The sequence below is a fragment of the Salmo salar genome, chromosome ssa13 (assembly GCF_905237065.1).
Source record: "Salmo salar chromosome ssa13, Ssal_v3.1, whole genome shotgun sequence".
Lineage (NCBI taxonomy): Eukaryota > Metazoa > Chordata > Actinopteri > Salmoniformes > Salmonidae > Salmo > Salmo salar.
Genome location: NC_059454.1, coordinates 85,200,354 through 85,223,035, shown reverse-complemented (window position 1 = coordinate 85,223,035; position 22,682 = coordinate 85,200,354). Strand labels below are relative to the sequence as shown.

The window sequence follows — 22,682 nt, the reverse complement described above, 5'->3', positions numbered from 1 at the left end:
CAAAGAAATGATCAGTCTACAATTTTACTGGTAGGTTTATTTGAACAGTGAGAGAAAGAATAACAACAAAAAAATCCAGAAAAACGCATGTCAAAAATGTTATGAAATTGATTTGCATTTTAATGAGGGAAATAATTATTTGACCCCTCTGCAAAACATGACTTAGTACTTGGTGGCAAAACCCTTGTTGGCAATCACAGAGATCAGACGTTTCTTGTAGTTGGCCACCAGGTTTGCACACATCTCAGGAGGGATTTTGTCCCACTCCTCTTTGCAGATCTTCTCCAAGTCATTAAGGTTTCGAGGCTGACGTTTGGCAACTCGAACCTTCAGCTCCCTCCACAGATTTTCTATGGGATTAAGGTCTGGAGACTGGCTAGGCCACTCCAGGACCTTAATGTGCTTCTTCTTGAGCCACTCCTTTGTTGCCTTGGCCGTGTGTTTTGGGTCATTGTCATGCTGGAATACCCATCCACGACCCATTTTCAATGCCCTGGCTGAGGGAAGGAGGTTCTCACCCAAGATTTGACGGTACATGGCCCCGTCCATCGTCCCTTTGATGCGGTGAAGTTGTCCTGTCCCCTTAGCAGAAAAACACCCCCAAAGCATAATGTTTCCACCTCCATGTTTGACGGTGGGGATGGTGTTCTTGGGGTCATAGACAGCATTCCTCCTCCTCCAAACATGGCGAGTTGAGTTGATACCAAAGAGCTCCATTTTGGTCTCATCTGACCACAACACTTTCACCCAGTTGTCCCACGAATCATTCAGATGTTCATTGGCAAACTTCAGACGGGCATGTATATGTGCTTTCTTGAGCAGGATTTCAGTCACTCACTGCGTAGTGTGTTACCAATTGTTTTCTTGGTGACTATGGTCCCAGCTGCCTTGAGATCATTGACAAGATCCTCCGGTGTAGTTCTGGGCTGATTCCTCACCGTTCTCATGATCATTGCAACTCCACGAGGTGAGATCTTGCATGGAGCCCCAGGCCGAGGGAGATTGACAGTTCTTTTGTGTTTCTTCCATTTGCGAATAATCGCACCAACTGTTGTCACCTTCTCACCAAGCTGCTTGGTGATGGTCTTGTAGCCCATTCCAGCCTTGTGTAGGTCTACAATCTTGTCCCTGACATCCTTGGAGAGCTCTTTGGTCTTGGGCATGGTGGAGAGTTTGGAATCTGATTGATTGATTGCTTCTGTGGACAGGTGTCTTTTATACAGGTAACAAACTGAGATTAGGAGCACTCCCTTTAAGAGTGTGCTCCTAATCTCAGCTCGTTACCTGTATAAAAGACACTTGGGAGCCATAAATCTTTCTGATTGAGAGGGGGTCAAATACTAATTTCCCTCATTAAAATGCAAATCAATTTATACCATTTTTTACGTGTTTTTCTGGATTTTTTTGTTGTTATTCTGTCTCTCACTATTCAAATAAACCTACCATTAAAATGATACTGATCATTTCTTTGTCAGTGGGCAAACGTACAAAATCAGCAGGGGATCAAATACTTTTTTCCCTCACTGTAATCCTTCCACCAGACAGGTGTGGCATATCAAGAAGCTGATTAAACAGCATGATCATTACACAGGTGCGCCTAGTCCTGCGGACAATAAAAGGCCACTCTAAAATGTCACACAACACAATGTCACAGATGTCTCTCAAGTTTTGAGGAAGCGTGCAATTGGCATGCTGAATGCAGGAATGTCCACCAGAGCTCTTGCCAGAGAATTGATTGTTCATTTCTCTACCATAAGCCGCCTCCAACATCGTTTTAGAGAATTTGGCATGTAACCACGCCAGCCCAGTACCTCCACATCCCGCTTCTTCACCTGCCGGATGGTCTCAGACCAGCCACCCAGACAGCTGATGAAACTGTGGGTTTGCACAACAGAATAATTTCTGCACAAACTGTCAGAAACTGTCTCAGGGAAGCTTATCTGCATGCTCATCGTCCTCACCAGGGTCTTGACCTGACTGCAGTTCGTCATCGTAACCGACTTCAGTGGGCAAATGCTCACCTTTGATGGCCACTGGCACATTGGAGAAGTGTGCTCTTCACGAATTAATCCTGGTTTCAACTGTACCGGGCAGATGGCAGACAGCATTTTGCTGCAGTTTGCTGATGTCAACAGTGTGAACAGTGTGCCCCATGGTGGCGGTGGGGTTATGGTATGGGCAAGCATAAGCTACGGACAACGAACACAATTGAATTTTAACAATGGCAATTTCAATGCACAGAGGTACCATGATGAGATCCTGAGGGCCATTATTGTGCTATTCATCCCCATCCATCAGCATGATAATGTACGGCCCCATGTCGCAAGGATCTATAGCCAATTCCTGGAAACAGAACATGTCCCAGTTCTGCTATGGCCTGCATACTTACCAGACATGTCACCCATTGAGCATGTTTGGGATGCTCTGGACCGACGTGTACAACAGTGTGTTCCAGGTCCCGCCAATATCCAGCAACTTCGCACAGCCGTTGAAGAGGAGTGGGACAACATTCCACAGTTCACAATTAACAGTCTGATCAACTCTATGCGATGTAAATGGTGGTCACACCAGATACTGACTGGTTTTCAGATCCATGCTTCTACCTTTTTTAAAGTATTTGTGACCAACAGATGCATATCTGTATTCCCAGTCATGTGAAATCCATAGATTAGAGCCTAATTTATTTATTTAATTTGACTGATTTCCTTATATCAGGTATTCCCAAACTGGGGTACGCGCAATGCCATCGGGGTACACCAAATAAAAAATGTGATTCACATTCTTCATATTTTCAAACAGTACATTTATATTTTCCAACGGGGCTATACATTTGGGTGAGTTTCTTTCTCGCCAGAGTAGCCTCGTTTCACTGCCAAAAATAAAACTTTACCATCTAGTGTTCAGCGCAGGGGCGAAAATATGATAGCAACTTTGGAGGGGACAATTACATGAAATTTTCTCAAGAGCAATTCCTGAGGGGGACACCAAAAGTAGTGCTGTAACACATAGCCTACATTGTAATATGGTAAATGTATATTGAGGAACCAAAGAAATAAGGTGTTTGCCGTACTCCTAACTACCGGTACCCAAAACTACACAACTAATCACAACAGCAATACCATTGCCTTTAACAAATCTTAGTTCAGTCACCAGTTTAAGTTGAGAGTGGGGGTATCCATGGCATTTTCCAATTATGTTCCTATTTTACAAGTAAAAAAAATTGAGAACCTTTCATAATGTTGCCAAACAAAGACTCAACAAACTTACCTGAGACTCCCTGTCTCTGCCAGTCTGTCCCTACATATCTGTCCCCAACTCTGCTGTCTGTGTGCCATCTGTTGCCTGCTCTGCCTAATGACATCATTGTGAAACATTTCCATTAGAATTTCATTTCTTTCTTATGAACATTTTATCAACTAGTCTTTGAGATATTAGGCTACTAGGGTTCTTACTATGCGTTTTGGTGTATTGAAAAATACTCTCATGTCCGTCTTTTATTTTTCTGCCATTTTTCTACCTGGCTGGCTGGCTGGCTACACACACAGTGTGTAGGTTATTTACAGTAGGAGATTGGCTTCTATCATCTTCAATCATTCTATTTGGGTTTCGATCTAAAAGGTAGCTAGCAAATGTGAAACGGATTAAAATGACAAGAGTTGACAGCTGTATGAGTTCACCATTTACACAACATATGCTGCAACCTTTTGTAATTTTAATAGTTTGTTTCATATTGGCTGGCTTCCAACAATAGCTGAATTTGCAAAGCTAGCGAGCACCAATTCAGTTTCAGTGGTGTTTGCTATAATCTTTGCTACCCGGGTTAAATAAAGGTGAAATAAAATAAATAAATAAAAGTTCCCTTGCGACAATTTAGCTTTTGCAACGAGACCATTAAATATATTTAAGACAATGGTAGAAGAGAGTGTAGTTCTGTTCAGTTTGGATTTCAGTTTATCGCTAACCTTATCACAGGGACTTTGAAGCACTAACTTACATCATCTGCATGCTGATCTTGGAATAAATTGACGATAGCAAAGATTCCATCTTTGACGACGCCACATAAATGGAATAGGTACTAGCTAGCTTAATAGTTAATATTTGCGCGCTAGCTCTGCATATTCAGCTAGTGTGTGTGCGCGATTGACTGGATTAACCTCACGTCAGTTACGCGCATTGAGTGCCTTTCAGACAGTAGATACGACCTCTCTGTTACCTAGCAAGCTAAGGAACTGGCAGTGGATCAAACCATTGTGAGGCAAAGGGTGGGGGGGTCGCAATCTTTTGAAACTTAAAAACGCGCTATTAAGTGTCTATAATCAGCACAATTGCTTTCATTGCGTATTATTAATATTATTTAAATTACATAGTTATGTTTCAGTGATATATTGGGGGGGACAAATCATATTTTTCCCAGGATGGGGGGGTCGTGTCCCCCCCGTCCCCCCCGGGATTTCCGCACCTGGTTCATCGAAATAACAACACAATGTCAAATACAGGTATCCTAGTCAAATAATTAACATCAAATCACATTAACCGTTACTCTCTCGCAGGAAACATTCACTCTTGCGGAGACATTTAGAAACGAAACATGACAATTTGAAAAATAAGCCATGGGAGTTTTTTGAGCGAGAATAAAGACGACTTTCGAGTAGTAAGTCATGTATAAAAGCAACAGATACCGTTAGTAAGAAGGTGCTAGAAGCGTCTTATATGGTGAGCTACCGAGTGGCTAGGACAGGTAAGCCCCATACTATTGTGTAGGACTTAATTCTTCCTGCTGCCACAGATATGGCTGGGACAATGCTGGGGGATAAGGCCAAAAAAACTATACAGACAATTTCTTCATCAAACAACACTGTTTCACGACGCATCAGTGACATGGCAGGAGATGTTTTCAAACAATTACTGCTTTGCATACAAGCCAGTGAATTATATGCGTTACTTCTGGATGAGTCAACAGACGTGGCGGGCCTGGCACAGCTCCTGGTATAGGTCCGTTACGTTTATGGGGGGGTCAATTAAGGAAGACATCCTCTTCTGCAAACCACTGGAAACAAGAGAGGATCTTTTTAAAGTACTGGACAGCTTTGTGACATCAAATGGACTTTGGTGGTCAAGATGTGTTGGTATCTGTACTGATGGCGCAAAAGCCATGACAGGGAGACATAGTGGAGTGGTAACGTGCGTGCAAGCAGTTGCTCCCGACGCCACTTGGGTACACTGCAGCATCCACTGCAGCATCCACCGAGAGGCTCTTGCTACCAAGGGAATGCCTGACAGCTTGAAAGACTTTTGGACACTACAGTGAAAATGGTTAACTTTGTTAAAGCAAGGCCCCTGAACTCTCATGTATTTTCTGCATTATGCAATGATATGGGCAGCGACCATGTAATGCTTTTAGCGTTGGTTATCAAGGGGCAAAGTATTGACACGTTTTTTTGATTTGAGAGATGAGCTTAAAGTTTTCTTTACTGACCATAATTTTCACCTGTCTGACTCCTTGCATGATGATGAGTTTCTCACACGACTGGCCTATCTTGGTGATGTTTTTTCTCGCCTCAATGATCTGAATCTAGGATTACAGGGACTCTCCGCAACTATATTCAATATGCGGGACAACATTGAGGCTATGATTAAGAAGTTGGAGCTCTTCTCTGTCTGCATTAACAAGGACAACACACAGGTCTTTCCATCATTGCATGATTTTTTTGTGTCCAAATGAACTCAAGCTTACGGACAATGTCAAATGTGATATAGCGAAGCACCTGAGTGAGCTAGGTGCGCAATTACGCAGGTACTTTCCTGAAAGGGTGACACAAACAACTTGATTCGTTTTCCCTTTCATTCCCTGCCTCCAGTCCATTTACAGATATCTGAACAAGAGAGCCTCATCGAAGTTGCACAAGTGGTTCTGTGAAAATTGAATTTAATCAGAAGCCACTGCCAGATTTCTGGATAGGGCTGTGCTCAGAGTTTCTTGCCTTGGCAAATCGCGCTGTTAAGATGCTGATTCCCTTTGCAACCACATACCTATGTGAGAGTGGATTCTCGGCCCTCACTAGCATGAAAACTAAATACAGGCACAGACTGTGTGTGGAAACTGATGTAAGACTGAAACTCTCTCCATTACAACCCAACATTGCAGAGTTTTGTGCATCCTTTCAAGCACACCCTTCTCATTAACCTGTGGTGAGTTATTCACAATTGTTGATGAACAAATAAGGTTTTGTATGTAAGATGGCTAAATAAAGAGCAAAATGATTGATTATTGCTATATTATTATTTGTGCCCTGGTCCTATAAGAGCTCTTTGTCATTTCCCACGAGCCGGGTTGTGACAAAAACTCACACTCATTCTTATGTTTAATAAATGTATCGTATAGTGTGTGTGTGTAGCAGGCTTACAATGATGGCAAAAAACAACATTCAAAAAACAACATTTGAGAGTGCGCTGACCCTGGTGCTAGAGGGGGTACGCAGCTGGAGGTTGAATGTTTGAAGGGGTACGGGTCTATAAAAAGTTTGGGAACCACTGCCTTATATGAATTGTAATGCAGAAAAATCTTTGAAATTGTTGCATGTTGCATTTATATTTTTGTTCAGTGTATAATTGCCACTGAAGTACAGATCCCGTTCTACGTAGCTATTTGTAGGCTACCACAGTGTATGGATATAGCACTTTTGCATTTGTCAACTGAACTGGAAAACACTTCAACTTCTTATAGTAGAATGTATTTACCCAGTAAAATAAACCCTGCTCTCTCCTAGCCGAGCCTCAGTGATCCGGGGGCAGGTGGTGGCAGTAGACGGGACTCCACTGGTGGGGGTGAACATCAGCTTCCAGCAGTACCCCGAATTTGGCTTCTCTGTCAGTCGCCAGGATGGCAGGTAGGTAGACAGTGGTCAAGTATTGTATGTGGATACTAGTGGTGCAACGGATCACAAAACTCACGGTTTGGATGGATCACGGTTTTGAGTCACGGATCGGATAATTTTTCGGATCAGCAAAAGTAAAGAGGGAGACAAATATAACTTTGCTTTCCATTTATTACTTAAAGAACACTTAAAGCAAGGATCTTTTCGATGTTTAAATAAAATATTAAAATAAAATATTCAATACTCAATTGTTAAGTTGAAGTGCAATATGAGGCATGATACTTTCTTCCTTTGAACAATAGTGAATGAAAAAATAGCCCGTGTCCACATTATCCAAAAAAAAGTAAAGAAAGAAAGCATCGCAGACCTGAGCTTATAACTTCAAATTATTATTCAAAAAGATGAGGATATCTACATTGTCCGGGGAGAGGGTAGACCTCTCTGCAGTCACTATGTCCCCTGCAGTGGAGAACACCCTCTCACTAGGAACTGAAGTGCCAGGCACAGCCAGGTAGCATCTTGTCATCATGGCAATGTGAGGGTATTTACACTCATTGCTTTTCCACCATGCCAGTGGATCACCATCCACTGGAATGCCACTTGCTGCCTTGTAGGATTCCACCTCCTCTTTGATGGTGTTGGCAAACGTCTTCCCTGTGTCCTTGCTCGCAAAGGTCTCCCCGAAAAGCTCCTTCATGGCCGAATTATTTTGTGGAGGAGATGCCTCTGAGTCAGCTCCTGTCGGCTCTGTGGCTTGAACCTTGGATCCAGTGCAGTAGATAAGTAGTTCTGTACATTAGGGGGGTATCTGGGGTTCAGGTCCTCTCTAATGGCAGCCTTGACATCTCTAGTGATGGTGCTGTCTTCCTCACTTGAGGTCATGGATTGTAGAAACTTTGTTTTCAGAGGTAGGATCATGGACAGACAGTGCAGTTTCAGTGCTCAGTGCTCAATTTTGATATTTTCCTGTTCATAAAGATCTGGCACGATCTTCATACTGAAGTGGGTGCGCGAGGGGATTTCGTAGCATGGCTCAAGCACTTTCACCATATTTTTAAACCCTTTGTTTTCCACAACAGAGTATGGCCTCATGTCTGCAGTGATAAACATCCCAATAGATTTGGTGATGGCTTTAGCCCAGTCTGATTCTGCCGCGGTGAGAAGTTGTTGTCTCTTGGCTGAGTTGTCTCCCGTCACTGACACACAAGGGTGATGACGCTTTAAATGTGTGGCCATGCTCCATGTAGTTCATGATCATACAGCTTTCTTGTGGCACAATGCCTACACACAGTAATGGTGTTGTCCACCACCCTTCTCCTGTCATTATATTTGACAGGGAAGCCAAAATGCTCCCATACAGTGGGGGAAAAAAGTATTTGATCCCCTGCTGATTTTGTACGTTTGCCCACTTACAAAGAAATTATCAGTCTATAATTTTAATGGTAGATTTATTTGAACAGTGAGAGACAGAATAACAACAACAAACAATCCAGAAAAACTCATGTCAAAAATGTTATAAAATGATTTCCATTTTAATGAGGGAAAGAAGTATTTGACCCCTCTGCAAAACATGACTTAGTACTTGGTGGCAAAAGCCTTGTTGGCAATCACAGAGATCAGACGTTTCTTGTAGTTGGCCACCAGGTTTGCACACATCTCAGGAGGGATTTTGTCCCACTCCTCTTTGCAGATCTTCTCCAAGTCATTAAGGTTTCGAGGCTGACGTTTGGCAACTCGAATCTTCAGCTCCCTCCACAGATTTTCTATGGGATTAAGGTCTGGAGACTGGCTAGGCCACTCCAGGACCTTAATGTGCTTCTTCTTGAGCTACTCCTTTGTTGCCATGGCCGTATGTTTTGGGTCATTGTCATGCTGAAATACCCATCCACGACCCATTTTCAATGCCCTGGCTGAGGGAAGGAGGTTCTCACCCAAGATTTGACAGTACATGGCCCCGTCAAATGATGCGGTGAAGTTGTCCTGTCCCTTAGCAGAAAAACACCCCCAAAGCATAATGTTTCCATGTTTGACGGTGGAGATGGTGTTTTTGGGGTCATAGGCAGCATTCCTCCTCCTCCAAACACGGCGAGTTGAGTTGATGCCAAAGAGCTCCATTTTGGTCTCATCTGACCACAACACTTTCACCAGTTGTCCTCTGAATCATTCAGATGTTCATTGGCAAACTTCAGACGGGCATGTATATGTATTCTTGAGCAGGGGGACCTTGCGGGCGCTGCAGGATTTCAGTCCTTCACGGCGTAGTGTGTTACCAATTGTTTTCTTGGTGACAATGGTCCCAGCTGCCTTGAGATCATTGACAAGATCCTCCCATGTAGTTCTGGGCTGATTCCTCACCGTTCTCATGATCATTGCAACCCCACGAGGTGAGATCTTGCATGGAGCCCCAGGCCGAGGGAGATTGACAGTTCTTTTGTGTTTCTTCCATTTGCGAATAATCGCACCAAATGTTGTCACCTTCTCACCAAGCTGCTTGGCGATGGTCTTGTAGCCCATTCCAGCCTTGTGTAGGTCTACAATCTTGTCCCTGACATCCTTGGAGAGCTCTTTTGTCTTGGCCATGGTGGAGAGTTTGGAATCTGATTGATTGATTGATTGATTGCTTCTGTGGACATGTGTCTTTTTTACAGGTAACAAGCTGCGGTTAGGAGCACTCCCTTTAAGAGTGTGCTCCTAATCTCAGCTCGTGTCCTGTATAAAAGACACCTGGGAGCCAGAAATCTTTCTGATTGAGAGGGGTTCAAATACTTATTTCCCTCATTAAAATGCAAATCAATTTATAACATTTTTGACATGCGTTTTTCTGGATATTTTTGTTGTTATTCTGTCTCTCACTGTTCAAATAAACCTACCATTAAAATTATAGACTGATCCTTTCTTTATCAGTGGGCAAACATACAAAATCAGCAGGGGATCAAATACTTTTTTCCCCCACTGTACATGTACATAAATGAAGCGGGAGACTTTTCCAGTTTTTCAGCTCCTCCGCTAGCCATGGCTGTCACTGCACTCTTTTTTCTTCTTTGCTTTTTGCAACGCGAGCATCCAGGTTTGATTTGTTGGGATTCAACATGCCCCGTTCACGTGAACAGTACACACAACTGCTTTTTAAAAATAATCAAATCAACCTTCAGGCTTCAGAGTAAAACACAGCATGCATCTGTCTTGTCTTTATCTTTTCACTGCAACTCTGCATCGAGATTTAGGGAATTTTTACTTTAAAAAGTAACAGCGGCAGTAAAACTGTATCTCACACTATGATGGTCAAACTTTGCAATTGATCCGTGGTTCACATGCGTGCCGAGTCGTGGGGGGTGATCCGTACGGATCACGGATCAACTACGGTCCGTTACACCACTAGTGGATACTATAGTAAACTGGCTTATGATGCTGAGATAGTCTTGCTCTGATTTGTGTCGATTTCTGTTCCTGTAGTTTTGACCTGGTGGCTGCAGGGGGAATCTCAGTCTCCCTGATCTTCCAGAGGGCTCCCTTCCTCATGCAGAAACGCACCGTCTGGTTACCATGGAACCAGTTTGTGGTTGTAGAGAAGGTCACCATGGCGAGGGTGGAGTCTCGCCCCCCTGTATGTGACCTGAAGAACCTGGTCAGTCCCTACCCAATCGTCCTCCCCTCCCCTCTCACCCGTTTCGCCAGCACCTGTGAGGAGCGAGGCCCAGCCATCCCTGAGCTGCAGGTACAGTAGACTGCTCACTCACCAGCTAGTAATAAACATAATATATATGGTAATATACAGTTTTAAGTCCCAGTTGTACTCACTCAGCTTTCAATTACAACCTATACTCTACTCGGAATATCATGTTAGGATGACTTCCAGGTGTAAGTGATAAATGGTCGTTTTTATTCCAATTCCTGCATTTTTCTTTAGTAGGATATTGAAATGTTTTTTTTTGCGTTCTTCCTGCACCGTGTCAAATTTTCAGCAGGCTCATATTGTACCTGTGAATCATCTTAGAATCTCACACTAATCAGTTGCCGGGGCGCTTTATTCACAGAGCTGCCATCTGCTTGCTATTTTCTCCCCGGACCCCCCTGATATTCCTACCTCTTTGGAACTGTGTTTTGCAGTGTGTAGACGACTAGACGTCCTAGTTTGTTGTGGAAGATAATGAAACTGATAGTGATTTTAATGAGGACCCAGTTCAGAATGAATGAATCTGTGAGCAGTGAAGGGTGGGAGTGGGGGTTAGATCATCAGCAGTAATTAAAATGTCCTCCTGTACGTTGCTAATGATATAGGATATATAGTTGCTATTTTGTATTCCAGGGGCATAGTGTTACAAAGAATGTTCAAAGTTAAAAAAGTGTCAAGTATCGTTATTTTGATTTGGTTTCAAGAAAGTGATAGACAGTACGTGCAAATATATATTGGAGCGAGTACAAACACTGAGTGATCAAACATTCTTTACTGAGAAAGTTTAAAAAGTTTTCTATACGTACAGTCTGTATCCTTGGGGCTTTTGAAGCCTTTCCAACTCCTAGTTACCAATAGCATGTAATAACAGCAGGTGAAATGCTTTCTCCTCCTCCTCAGGCTGTCCAAGAGGAGATCACCATCCCTGGCAGTTTCTTAAAGCTCAGCTACCTGAGCACCCGCTCGCCTGGCTACAAGTCTCTGTTACGCATCATCTTAACCCACTCCATCATCCCCACTGGCCTCGTTAAGGTGCACGTATCCTCCGCCATCGAGGGACGCCTCTTCCAGAAGTGGTTCCCTGCTGCCCCCAACCTGGTCTATGTCCTGGCCTGGAACAAGACTGATGTCTATGGGCAGAAAGTGTTGGGCCTGGCCCAAGCTTTTGGTAAGACAGTATGGAGCACTTGAATCATATACATTCAGATTCCCTATAGGGCAAACATAATGTGCTGTATTTCACTCCTTTGACAATTTACACCCAAGGGATGTAAATTGTAAGCATTCTCCATTGGGTAACTACGAGAGACAATCTGTAGCTAATGGAAGATAAAAATCTATAAAGACAGTATAATGTTCAACAGTGTAACAGAAGAACAGCATGTTACTTTTGTTATACTTTTTCTTTAGATAATACAATCACACAGAGCTCTAAAGAGATTGTCAGTGTGTTAATGGTCAGTAGTATGAAAGCCTGAGAGATTTTTGAAGGGCCACATATAAGCTCTATATCAGTGGTTGATTTAGTGTGCCGTCTGCCTATTGGGAGCACCAGCTCTTAATGGAGAGAGTGTTACAAATCTAAATGGAATAGAAAGCAGGAGAGACCCAGCTAGCACATTTGGTTCCTTGGAAGTTGTGGGTACGTATTTTTTTGGTTTCCCATTGGTTCTGGGAAGGTTCCTGACCGGTAAATCTGAAAGTAGTTTAAATATTCTGAAAACAGAAGTGAACATTTCACCTGTTCTGGGAACTAAAATGTTTAGTTGCAAGGAGGTTCTGAGAACGTTTTACTATGGCTCCCTGAAATGTTTCCTGGTAGGTTTTATTACCGTTTTGAGATCGGAAATTATAGGTTATTTTGAGGTTTTTGAATTACTTACTTGAGGAAACCTGCCGAAAACGTTATGCTGAAGTACTGAAATTCCCACAGGAGAACATTGTTTCATGACTTTCTCTGAACTACTTGAGAACATTCTTAATGTCAAACCAGTTGGAGAACGTTCCTAGAACATTAAAAATGTCAATTAAATGTAACCATGTTTAGACTTTTAGGAAATGTTCTGTTAAAGTAATGAAATACCCAGAAAATAATTTTATTCTGTCAAGTTCCTTAAAAGGGCTGAGAATGTTCCCAAGCCAAGCAACTATCCTGCTCCATTCCCAGAACATTGTAGGAAGGTTGTATGCAAAATAACCATAGGATAACCACATGCTCACCAAGCTCTAAGAAACACAATGGTTCTCAGAACGTCATGTGCTAGCTGGGCACTCTTATCTCCTTCACACTATGAGGATTTCTCTCTTGATTGCTCCATGTATTACTATCAGATAGCAGAGTGTTTCTTGATTGCCTGGCTGGTGTGCATGCGTTGGAATCCTTTCTCACTGAATGCACGATTTAATTTGTGTGTATTCAGCTCCTTGATGGTGGATATGATGCACTGTGGTTAATAGTCTGTGATATAAATAGGAAGTCCTGGAGATGTTACGGACCGAACACATGACACAATTAGGAACAACATCCAAACTAAATTCAAATTCAAAACACACATTTTGTTATGGGGCAAACATATTTTCATCCACACGAAACCAGAGGAAGAGATAAGGAAATGAGACAGGCTCTAATTTATTCATTTATCTTTATGTACCAGTGGGAATTGAGCTCTCTCTCTCTCTCACGCTTTCTTTCCCTCCTTCCTCCTCACCATCCCTCTCTCCGTTGCCGATAGTAACAGGCTGATCTATCATGGTGAGACAGGCAGGAGCCTGTAGCTACTCTGTGTAACTGACTATGTCCTGCTTGTTGTGTGTGTGTGTTTGTGTGTGCTTCCTTCGCATATGTTTGTGTGGGTGAGAGAGAAAGAGAGAGAGAGAGAGAGAGAGAGAGAGAGAGAGAGAGAGAGAGACAGCAAGACAGAGTGACAAAAATTGTGTGAGCATGTACACATACTGGGTGGATGCAGCAGAGCATGATGGTATCAGTGATGCATTAAAAAGGCTCCGGAGACTCGCAGACTGTTAGCACACATCCAGGCTCTGCTATAACCACCGTGCTGCATCGTTCCAGCCTCTGCCTTGACCACAGCAACTCCAGATTCAAGCAATTGTACACTATGCAGGAGCTAGCCGCACAAAAGCATTAGGGGTTGTTTTTTTTCCAGGTATGTCTCTTTGTAAATGCAATAACAACAGCATAATGAATGCATTGGCAGCGTCACATTAACAGCATAGTGGTCTATTGTGTTCCAGTCTCTGTAGGCTATGAGTATGAGTCATGTGCTGACTACATTGTGTGGGAGAGAAGGATGGCTCAGCTGCAGGGCTTTGAGATGATTGCCTCCAACCTAGGGGGCTGGTCCCTGGACAAGCACCACATCCTTAACCTCCAAAGCGGTGAGGGCTCTGCCTGTTCCTCTGTATCACAATTCCATTCAACAGTACTTTACCCTAAGCCTACCTGACCTGACACTATTTCATACCTGGTTATCTAGTAGGAATATTGTGAAGACATTCTTGCCAAACTATCATTTTTTTAACTTCAATTTCAAATTACTTGATATAGACTAGTACAATGCATTATTCTTGGCCTTGTTGAACTTTGAAGATTCCAGGAAGGACTAGTCATTCCTCTGGATTAGAATATAATTGCTAGTTGTCCTTAAACTCCAGGTGTCCTACACAAAGGGAATGGAGAGAACATCTTCATCTCCCAGCAACCTCCAGTCATCCACACAGTGATGGGGACGGGGAACGTGCGCACCATCCCCTGCCCCAACTGTAACGGGCCTGCCCTGGGCAGCAAGCTCTACGCTCCTGTCGCTATCACTTGTGGCTCCGATGGCAGCATCTACATTGGCGACTTCAACTTCATCAGAAGGATTCTACCCAACGGATTTGCTATTAGCATACTAGAACTGAGGTGACACTTTAAGACTAACAGTTAAAGCAGCAATATGTAACTTTTTGGGCGACCCAACCAAATTCACATGGAAATATGTGTTATAGATATGCCATTCTCATTGAAAGCAAGTCTAAGAAGTGATAGATCTGTTCTATGTGCGCTATTTCTATTCTTCCTGTTCTTAAGTTTGGTTTTTGCGCCTTTTACTTTCAGTTTTGTACACCAGATCTAAAAGGTTGAAAATACAATAGTTTTGGTTATGGAAAATATATTTCACAGCGGTTGTCACGACTTCCACCGAAGTCGGCTCCTCTCCTTGTTCGGGCGGCGTTCGGCGATTGACGTCACCGGCTTTCTAGCCATCGCTGCTCCATTTTTCATATATCCATTTGTCTTGTCTTGTTTCCATACACACCTGGTTTTCATTTCCTCAATTAAGCTACTTGTATTTAACCCTCTTTTTCCCATCATGTTTTGTGTGTAATTGTTTCATGTTGCTGTGGTGTCTTTTTACGCGCTTTACTTTTGTTATGTTCCGTGTTTTTGAGCGCATTTGATTTATGTTGTGTTCTTTTGGATCTTTAATAAAGTGCGCCTGTTTACATCACGCTACTCTCCTGCACCTGACTTCGCCTCTTTTACACACGCTGACAGCGGTTTAGATGGTAAAATTATTCTCTGCACTATACTTGCTTGTTTTGTCACATGAACTGAAATTAGGCGAACTATTCGAATTTTAGCAACCAGGAAATGGCGAAGCAATTTCTGCATAGTGCATCTTTAAATATGTTTTTCAGTGTTTTTATGTTTTTGTACATTATCACAAGCACTATTTGAGGTTGAAGCATTTGACATATACAGTATAATAAAAGTTGTTGTAGTGCTAGTTGCCCAAATACTTTGCTGTTGTTGTTATGATTGTTCAATTTTCAAGATCAAATGGAAAAAGATTAGGAAATAAGTAATCTATTGTGCACACAGTACACGAACAAACTGAACAGAAAAGTTTCATTGAAATGCTTTCATAAGTGTAATCATGGATCGAAGAAGAGACATTTCTCCAAGGATAAGAACTAATACTGTCTTTCTATCTCTTTAATACAACGCTGCTAGGAATCGAGATATCAGGCACAGGTACGTTTTCAATACCATATTCATTCATAATGTATTTTCCTCAAAACTGTTTTTATGACACTGCTGCATGAAGAGAGCGGTGCTTCAGTTGCAAACCGCCAGCCTCCCTTTCATGGATGAAAGAAGACGTTCTCATTTGGTTACAGAATACAGGATTAGAAGCGAGGAGAGTCAGTCAATATGGAAGTTTATTGACCTGGATTTAAAAGTAGCAGGGATCAGAAATGGAGAAAAATACAAACGAGGCGAGGTCTTTAAAGGGTGCCTCTTATCATAGACAAGCCCCAGCCTTTCATGTGTGTTTAGATGGGAGAGCACCCCGCTGAAGGCCAGTGTAACACTGTTGTGTTGGGATAGGCTTCTCATACTCTCTCCCCCGAACGAACAGGCTCTCATTTCTCCCAGAGATATGATTCATCTTTTCAAGCAGCTGTCATGTTCGCAATTGATTCTTTCTCAATCAAAGCCTGTAAAAAAAAATCACTGAACTAGCTGTGCTTTTTCTTCACTGCTTGTATGGAATGGCACATTCAGCTAAAGCCTGAGATGAGTAATGTTCCTCTCCAAATCAGCATCTATAATCATAGCTTAATATTTACAGAGAGTTCACAAGGAAGCACGCCATCACACATAGCTCTTACACTCTGTCAGGGCTCATATTACACAGGCACTTAGGTTGCCTCCATCATTTTGTCAGGATTTCAGTCCCCTTTCAGTTGCAGTGAATCAACTGTAAAGGTGATACAGCTGTCAGAATTAGCGCTGTAAGGGTTTTAATAATAACTTCTGATGAAAAGATGGAGTCTGTCTGTGGTTGGCAGATGTTTGTTTCACGTCAGCGAGATTTTAATGTCGGAGCTGATGACGTGGTTCCTCTTGAGCAACCATTTAATATGAAAGACTGTCGGAGGCAACTGAACTGGTGTTTAGTGATAAAAGCCAGCTCTTTGAAGATTGCTCAGTACTGTATATGTGTATTTCATACAAACAGTACATTGTTCATGTTTTTGGTACTTTATACCTAAGTGACTGGGTAACATTTTGCTCACAAGTCTTTTCTTTTCAGCACCAGCCCAGCCCATAAGTACTACCTGGCCATGGACCCAGTAAGGGAGCTTCTTTACCTGTCTGACACCAGCAGCAGGAGGGTCTACAGACTCAGGACCCTTACGGAGCCGAAGGACCTGGCCAAGAACATGGAGGTGGTGGCAGGGACTGGGGACCAGTGCACCCCCTTCGACCAGGGCCACTGTGGAGACGGGGGCAAAGCCACCGAGGCCTCCCTCAACAACCCCAGAGGTACAGCATCATCATTACCTTAATATAGCAATTAGTCTATAATTCAAGAAAAATCCAGGGCTACTTTATTGCTTTCAATTTGAAATTTTGCTTAATAAATTGTATTTTGTGAAGTGAGAGATTTAAAAGGACAGCTATTTACAGTGCCTTCAGAAAGTATTCACACCCCTTGACTTTTTCCACATTTTGTTGTGTTACAGATTTTGTGTCACTGGCCTACACACAATACCCCATAATGTAAAAGTGGAATTATATATTTTTTATTTTTTACAAGTTATTACAAATGAAAAGCTGAAATGTCTTCAGTCAATAAGTATTCAACCTCTTTATTGCATGGACTCACTCTATGTGCAATAATAGTGTTTAACATGATTTTTGAATGTGTACCTCATCATTGTACCCCACACATAACATTATTTCTAAGGTCCCTTAGTCGAGCAGTGAATTTCAAACAGATTCAACCACAAAGACCAGGTAGGTTTTCCAATGCCTCAGAAAGAAGGGCACCTATTGGTGGATAGGTAAAAGTTTTTTAAAAAGCAGACATTGAACATCCCTTTGAGCATAGTGAAAGATACCGATGTCCTTCCTAACTCAGTTGACGGAGATGAAGGAAACCACTCAGGGATTTCACCATGAGGCCAATGATGACTTTAAAACAGTTACAGAGTTTAATGACTGTGATAGGAGAAAACTTAGGATGTATCAACAACATTGTAGTTACTCCACAATACTAACCTAAATGACAGTGACAAGAAGGATGCGTGTACCAGACTCCAAATATTCTAAAACATTTGCAATGAGGCAGTAAAGTAAAACTGCGATAAAATGTGGCAAAGAAATTAACTTCATTTCCTGAATACAAAGCATTATGTTTAGGGAAAATCCAACAAAACACATCACTGAGAACCATTATTCATATTTACAAGCATGGTTGTGGCTGCATCATGTTATGGGTATACTTGTCATCGGCAAAACTAGGGAGTTTTTTTTAGGATAAAAAGAAATGGAATAGAGCTAAGCACAGGCAAAATCCTAGAGGAAAACCTGATTCAGTCTGCTTTCCAACAGACACTGGGAGTCAAGTTCACCTTTCAACAGGACAATAACCTAAAACACAAGGCCAAATATACACGTTAAATGTTCCTGAGTGGCCTAGTTACAGTTTTGACTTAAATCGGCATTAAAATCTATGGTAAGACTTAAACATAGCTGTCTAGCAATGATCAACAACCAACTTGACAGAGCTTTAAGAATTTAAAAAAAGAACAATGTGCAAATATTGTACAATCCAGGTGTACAAAACTCTTAGAGACTTACCAAGAAAGACTCACAGCTGTAATCACTGCCGAAGGTGATTCTAACATGATTGGACTCAGGGGTGTGACTACTTACGTAAATTAAATATTTCTCTATTTCTTTTTCAATAAATTTGCAAACATTTCAAAAAACATGTTTTCACTTTCTCATTAAGGGGTATTGTGTATATGAGCGAGATAAACTTTTTTAAATACATTTTGAATTCAGGCTGTAACACAACAAAATGTGGAATAAGTCTAGGGCTATGAATACTTTCTGAAGGCACTGTATATACATTCAGCAACCAGCCCTTTTCTGAACCTGAGAAGTATTATGATTCAGGGTCTGAATATTGACAGATATTAGCAGAGGTTCAATGTGCTTCTGTCTTGTCAATAGAAAGTCCTTGAAATTGGTTTGTCCACCAATGATGATCCCATTCATTTTCTGTTCTCAAACAGCGGCAGCTTTGAAGTTCAAACAGAGTGTCTCCTTTTTGTCAGGGTTGAAATTCCTGTCTGCAGTCTCCTCTCTACAGTGAACATGTGGAAGAGCCAATTTAGGCTCAGAGCAGTGTGGGCACATCATTTAGACTGGCTTCAGCCCGGGCATGATTTTTTGGCTCCAGTGCTGAGACGCTATTAATTACAACTATGTGCCCGCCCCTCCTCTCTCCCCCTCCCCTTCTCCCTCAACCTCTCCCTCAGCCTTATCATCTGGGCTGGGTGGAGCTTAGTTAGACCACACAGTACAGTATGGCAGCAATGGAAATTAATTTTGCTGCTCCTCCAATACACAATACCCGGGATTCCATGGCCCCGTAGGCGCCAGAGTAAGGCCCTTATCACAGGGGTGGGCAACATACGGCCCCACAGACCAAATTGAATGTGCTTGCGGTATGGAGCTGGGGGAGGGAGTAATAAAAATCTACAATTATAATAATAATAAAATAAAATGGGGGGGAATATTATTTTGGGTAAAAAAAACACTCCAGGCCACTCTTGAACATCTAAAACTAGATAAAAAAGTATGTAGAAATTATAATGGACCTCTACATTTTCAAATAACTGCCCTTTTTCTAGCCCACAAATTGCTTTTGACGCGAACTAATCGGTCCCCCCAAAAATCTTTGCGGCCCTTGGCTGAATTTTTAAATCCCGATGTGGCCCTCGAGACAAATTTTTGCCCACCCCTGCATTATCAGGTGATAACACAGTCACTGCATCAGGGTCCATCACACACAGTCCCAATAACTGACTGGTTTGTTCAATGTCATTTCAGCAAGCCATGACACCCACCATCTCAGATTGTTCTGAAATCATTTATGTAGTTAGAACCAGATAAGATTAGCATTCCTTCAACATTATTTTGTTGAAATATATCTCTGGGAAATTAAGCTAATAGATTTTTACCCAAATTGGCCATTTTAATGTATAGCCCTCATATAAATATTCAATAGTAGTAGTAGAACCTAATAGAATAGTACCTAATATCTGATTTGGACCAAGCTTTTTTCTAATAATGAGTAAGACATGAGGAATGGAATGGCAAGATGGCGGACTGCACACAGCAATGTAGATCACCTCAAGATAAAAATGTAATATTCAATATCGGTAAGTTAGACTAAATATTAGCACTTCACAATCTGGTGGGTAATAACCTTCAATCTGTATAACACCACAAAACAAATTATAAGACTAGAGAAATGTATTGCCAAATATTACAAAAACAAGCAACAGCCAAACATGACGGAGAGTAAGACAGGGGAACCTATCTCAAAACGAAAATGTGGCTCTTCTACAGACAGACGATTTAATCTTTTCACCACCAGAAATGGTAAAGGTCGAAACCGATCTGTTGAAATCAATAAATGACAAACTGGGCAAACTTGAACTAGTCAGTAAGGATATAAAAGAGTTGAAGACCTTGAGATGAGTGACCAAAAAGCTGCGACATTGGAGAAAGACACAAACAAGCTAAAAGGGACAGTCAATAAGATTGAAACCGATGTTAATGAACTTTAAAAGGAGAACATCGTTCTGAGAGAAGCCTTACTTGACATACAGACTAGATCCATAAGAGAGAATCTGGTACTTACAGGTATCCAAGAGAAAGAAGAAGTTCCTGAATATGTAGTTAGAGTTCCTCCTTACAGCGCTTTAGCTTCGCATGGGATCTATCGACAAAATCCAACTCAAACGTGTACACCGCTTCAGACAGAGAGGGCAGAGGTATGAACGCCAAATCGTTGCCAAATTTGCTTTCTTTAAAGATCGAATATTGGTTAAAAGCCTGGGTAAAAGCTGGCATGAAAATAGGCATAAAAATGCTGGCATGAAAATAGGCATAAATGACCAGTTCCTGAAGGAAATTGCAGAACAGGGCAAAGTTCTGTATCCAATTTTCAAGGAAAATAGATTGAAATGGAAACGCGTAGCTCTCGTAGTAATTTGTAAGTCGCTCTGGATAAGAGCGTCTGCTAAATGACTTAAATGTAAATGTAAATGTAGTCAATAAAATGTATATTGATAACCAATTGTTCAAAGACACAAAGACTACTCCATGGCTATTCTAAAAATGAAGCACACAATACTAGCCTTGGTATGGATTGTAATAATACATATAGCTTTTCTATCTATCTTCAAATATAACTAATTGGAACACAAAAGCACTATTCAACATGGTGGAGATAAAAACACAGCAGACAGAAGGCACAGTATGTGGGTATGTGTGGATGTATTGAGATGGATGGTGTGTGTTTTTTGGTGTTTGGGAAAGTGTGGCGTTGAGTGAGAAAGGAAATGGTTGCATATCCCAGAACCAATGTATGTCTGTGAACAGGTGTCATGAGAGAGCTTTCAATTTTGTGCAGATGAGGGATATACATTTTATAATGAATTTTACATCTTATTTATTTAATTATCCTATCATGGTGGAACAGCATTTTAAAATAAATTACACACCTAATTTATTTATTGACCTATCATGGGGAACTACATTTTTAAAATAAATTATACATCTAATTTATATATGGTCCAACACTACTGTTCAAAAGCTTGGGGCCACTTAGAAATGTCCTTGTTTTGAAAGAAAAGCAATTTTTTTGTCCATTAAAATAACATCAATTGATCAGAAATACAGTGTAGACATTGTTAATGTTGTAAATGACTAATGTAGCTGGAAATGGCAGTTTGTTTATGGAATATCTACACAGGTGTACAGAGGCCCATTATCAGCAACCATCACTCCTGTGTTCCAATGGCACGTTGTGTTAGCTAATCCAAGTTTAGCATTTTAAAAGGCTAATTGATCATTTGAAAACCATCTTGCAATTATGTTAGCAGGGCTGAAAACTGTTGTTCTGATTAAAGTAGCAATAAAACTTGCCTTCTTTAGACTAGATGAGTCTCTGAAGCATCAGCATTTGTGGGTTCTATTACAGGCTCAGAATGGTCTGAAACAAAGGACTTTCTTCTGAAACTCGTCAGTCTATTCTTGTTCTCAGAAATGAAGGCTTTTCCATGTGAGAAATTGCCAAGAAACTGAAGATCAGAAAAGCGCAAACTGGCCCTAACCAGAATAGAAAGAGGAGTGGGAGGCCCTGGTGCACAACTGAGCAAGAGGACAAGTACATTAGAGTGTCTAGTTTGAGAAACAGACACCTCACAAGTCCTCAACTGGCAGCTTCATTAAATAGTACCTGCAAAACACCAGTCTCAACGTCAACAATGAAGAGGCGACTCCAGGATGCTGGCCTTCTAGGCAGAGTTGCAAAGAAAAAGCCATATCTCAGACTGACCAATAAAAAGAAAAGATTAAGATGGGCAAAAGAACAGACACTTGACAGAGGAACTGTCAACTGCATCCCGGAGTCGCCTCTTCACTGTTGAACACTGTTGTTCAAAGGAGCTAGCCAACAACACAGCTAACTCAATCACTTCAAACTGAAGATGGAAAGACTACAAACTAGCTGCACTTTGTTTCGTTTTACCTTTTTTCAATTGATATTTCTTTGTATGTATCCATAAAAAATTATGCCAGATGATTCATGATTTCGGAGAGACTATCAAGGCACAAGGCGAGACCCAGATGGTTGGAGTCTTACAATGTTTATTAATCCAAAACGGGGTAGGCAAGAGAACAGCCAAAAGGTCGTGTACAGGCAAAAGGTCAAAACCAGTACAAAAATCCAATAGGTACCAAAGGGCAGGCAAATTCAAGGTCAGGGCAGGCAGGATGATCAGGCAGGCAGGAAAGTAGTCCAAAGTCGGGCAGTGGTCAAAACCGGGAAGACACGCAAAAGAGAATAGAAAAGGAGTACGGGGAAAAACACGCTGGTTGACTTGAATAAACATACAAGACGAACTGGCACAGAGAGACAGGAAACACAGGGATAAATACACTGGGGAAAATAAGCGACACATGTAGGGGGTGGAGACAATCACAGGGACAGGTGAAACAGATCAGGGCATGACAGAGACAGACAGCAAGGTTTTTC

At 41.7% G+C, this 22,682-nt stretch overlaps 1 protein-coding gene across 4 annotated transcripts in view; it reads left to right on the top strand.

Annotated features, from left to right (window-relative positions):
• Positions 1-22,682, top strand: part of tenm1 (teneurin transmembrane protein 1) — a 232,381-nt gene that overhangs the window by 166,962 nt on the left and 42,737 nt on the right. For all 4 annotated transcript variants that reach the window (XM_014137549.2, XM_045692309.1, XM_014137548.2 and 1 more), the window contains exons 16-22: positions 6,768-6,887; positions 10,329-10,590; positions 11,449-11,716; positions 13,801-13,944; positions 14,221-14,470; positions 15,566-15,586; positions 16,653-16,885. In XM_014137549.2, the coding sequence (XP_013993024.1) occupies positions 6,768-6,887; positions 10,329-10,590; positions 11,449-11,716; positions 13,801-13,944; positions 14,221-14,470; positions 15,566-15,586; positions 16,653-16,885 (1,298 nt within the window). The remainder of the gene's footprint in view (positions 1-6,767; positions 6,888-10,328; positions 10,591-11,448; positions 11,717-13,800; positions 13,945-14,220; positions 14,471-15,565; positions 15,587-16,652; positions 16,886-22,682) is intronic.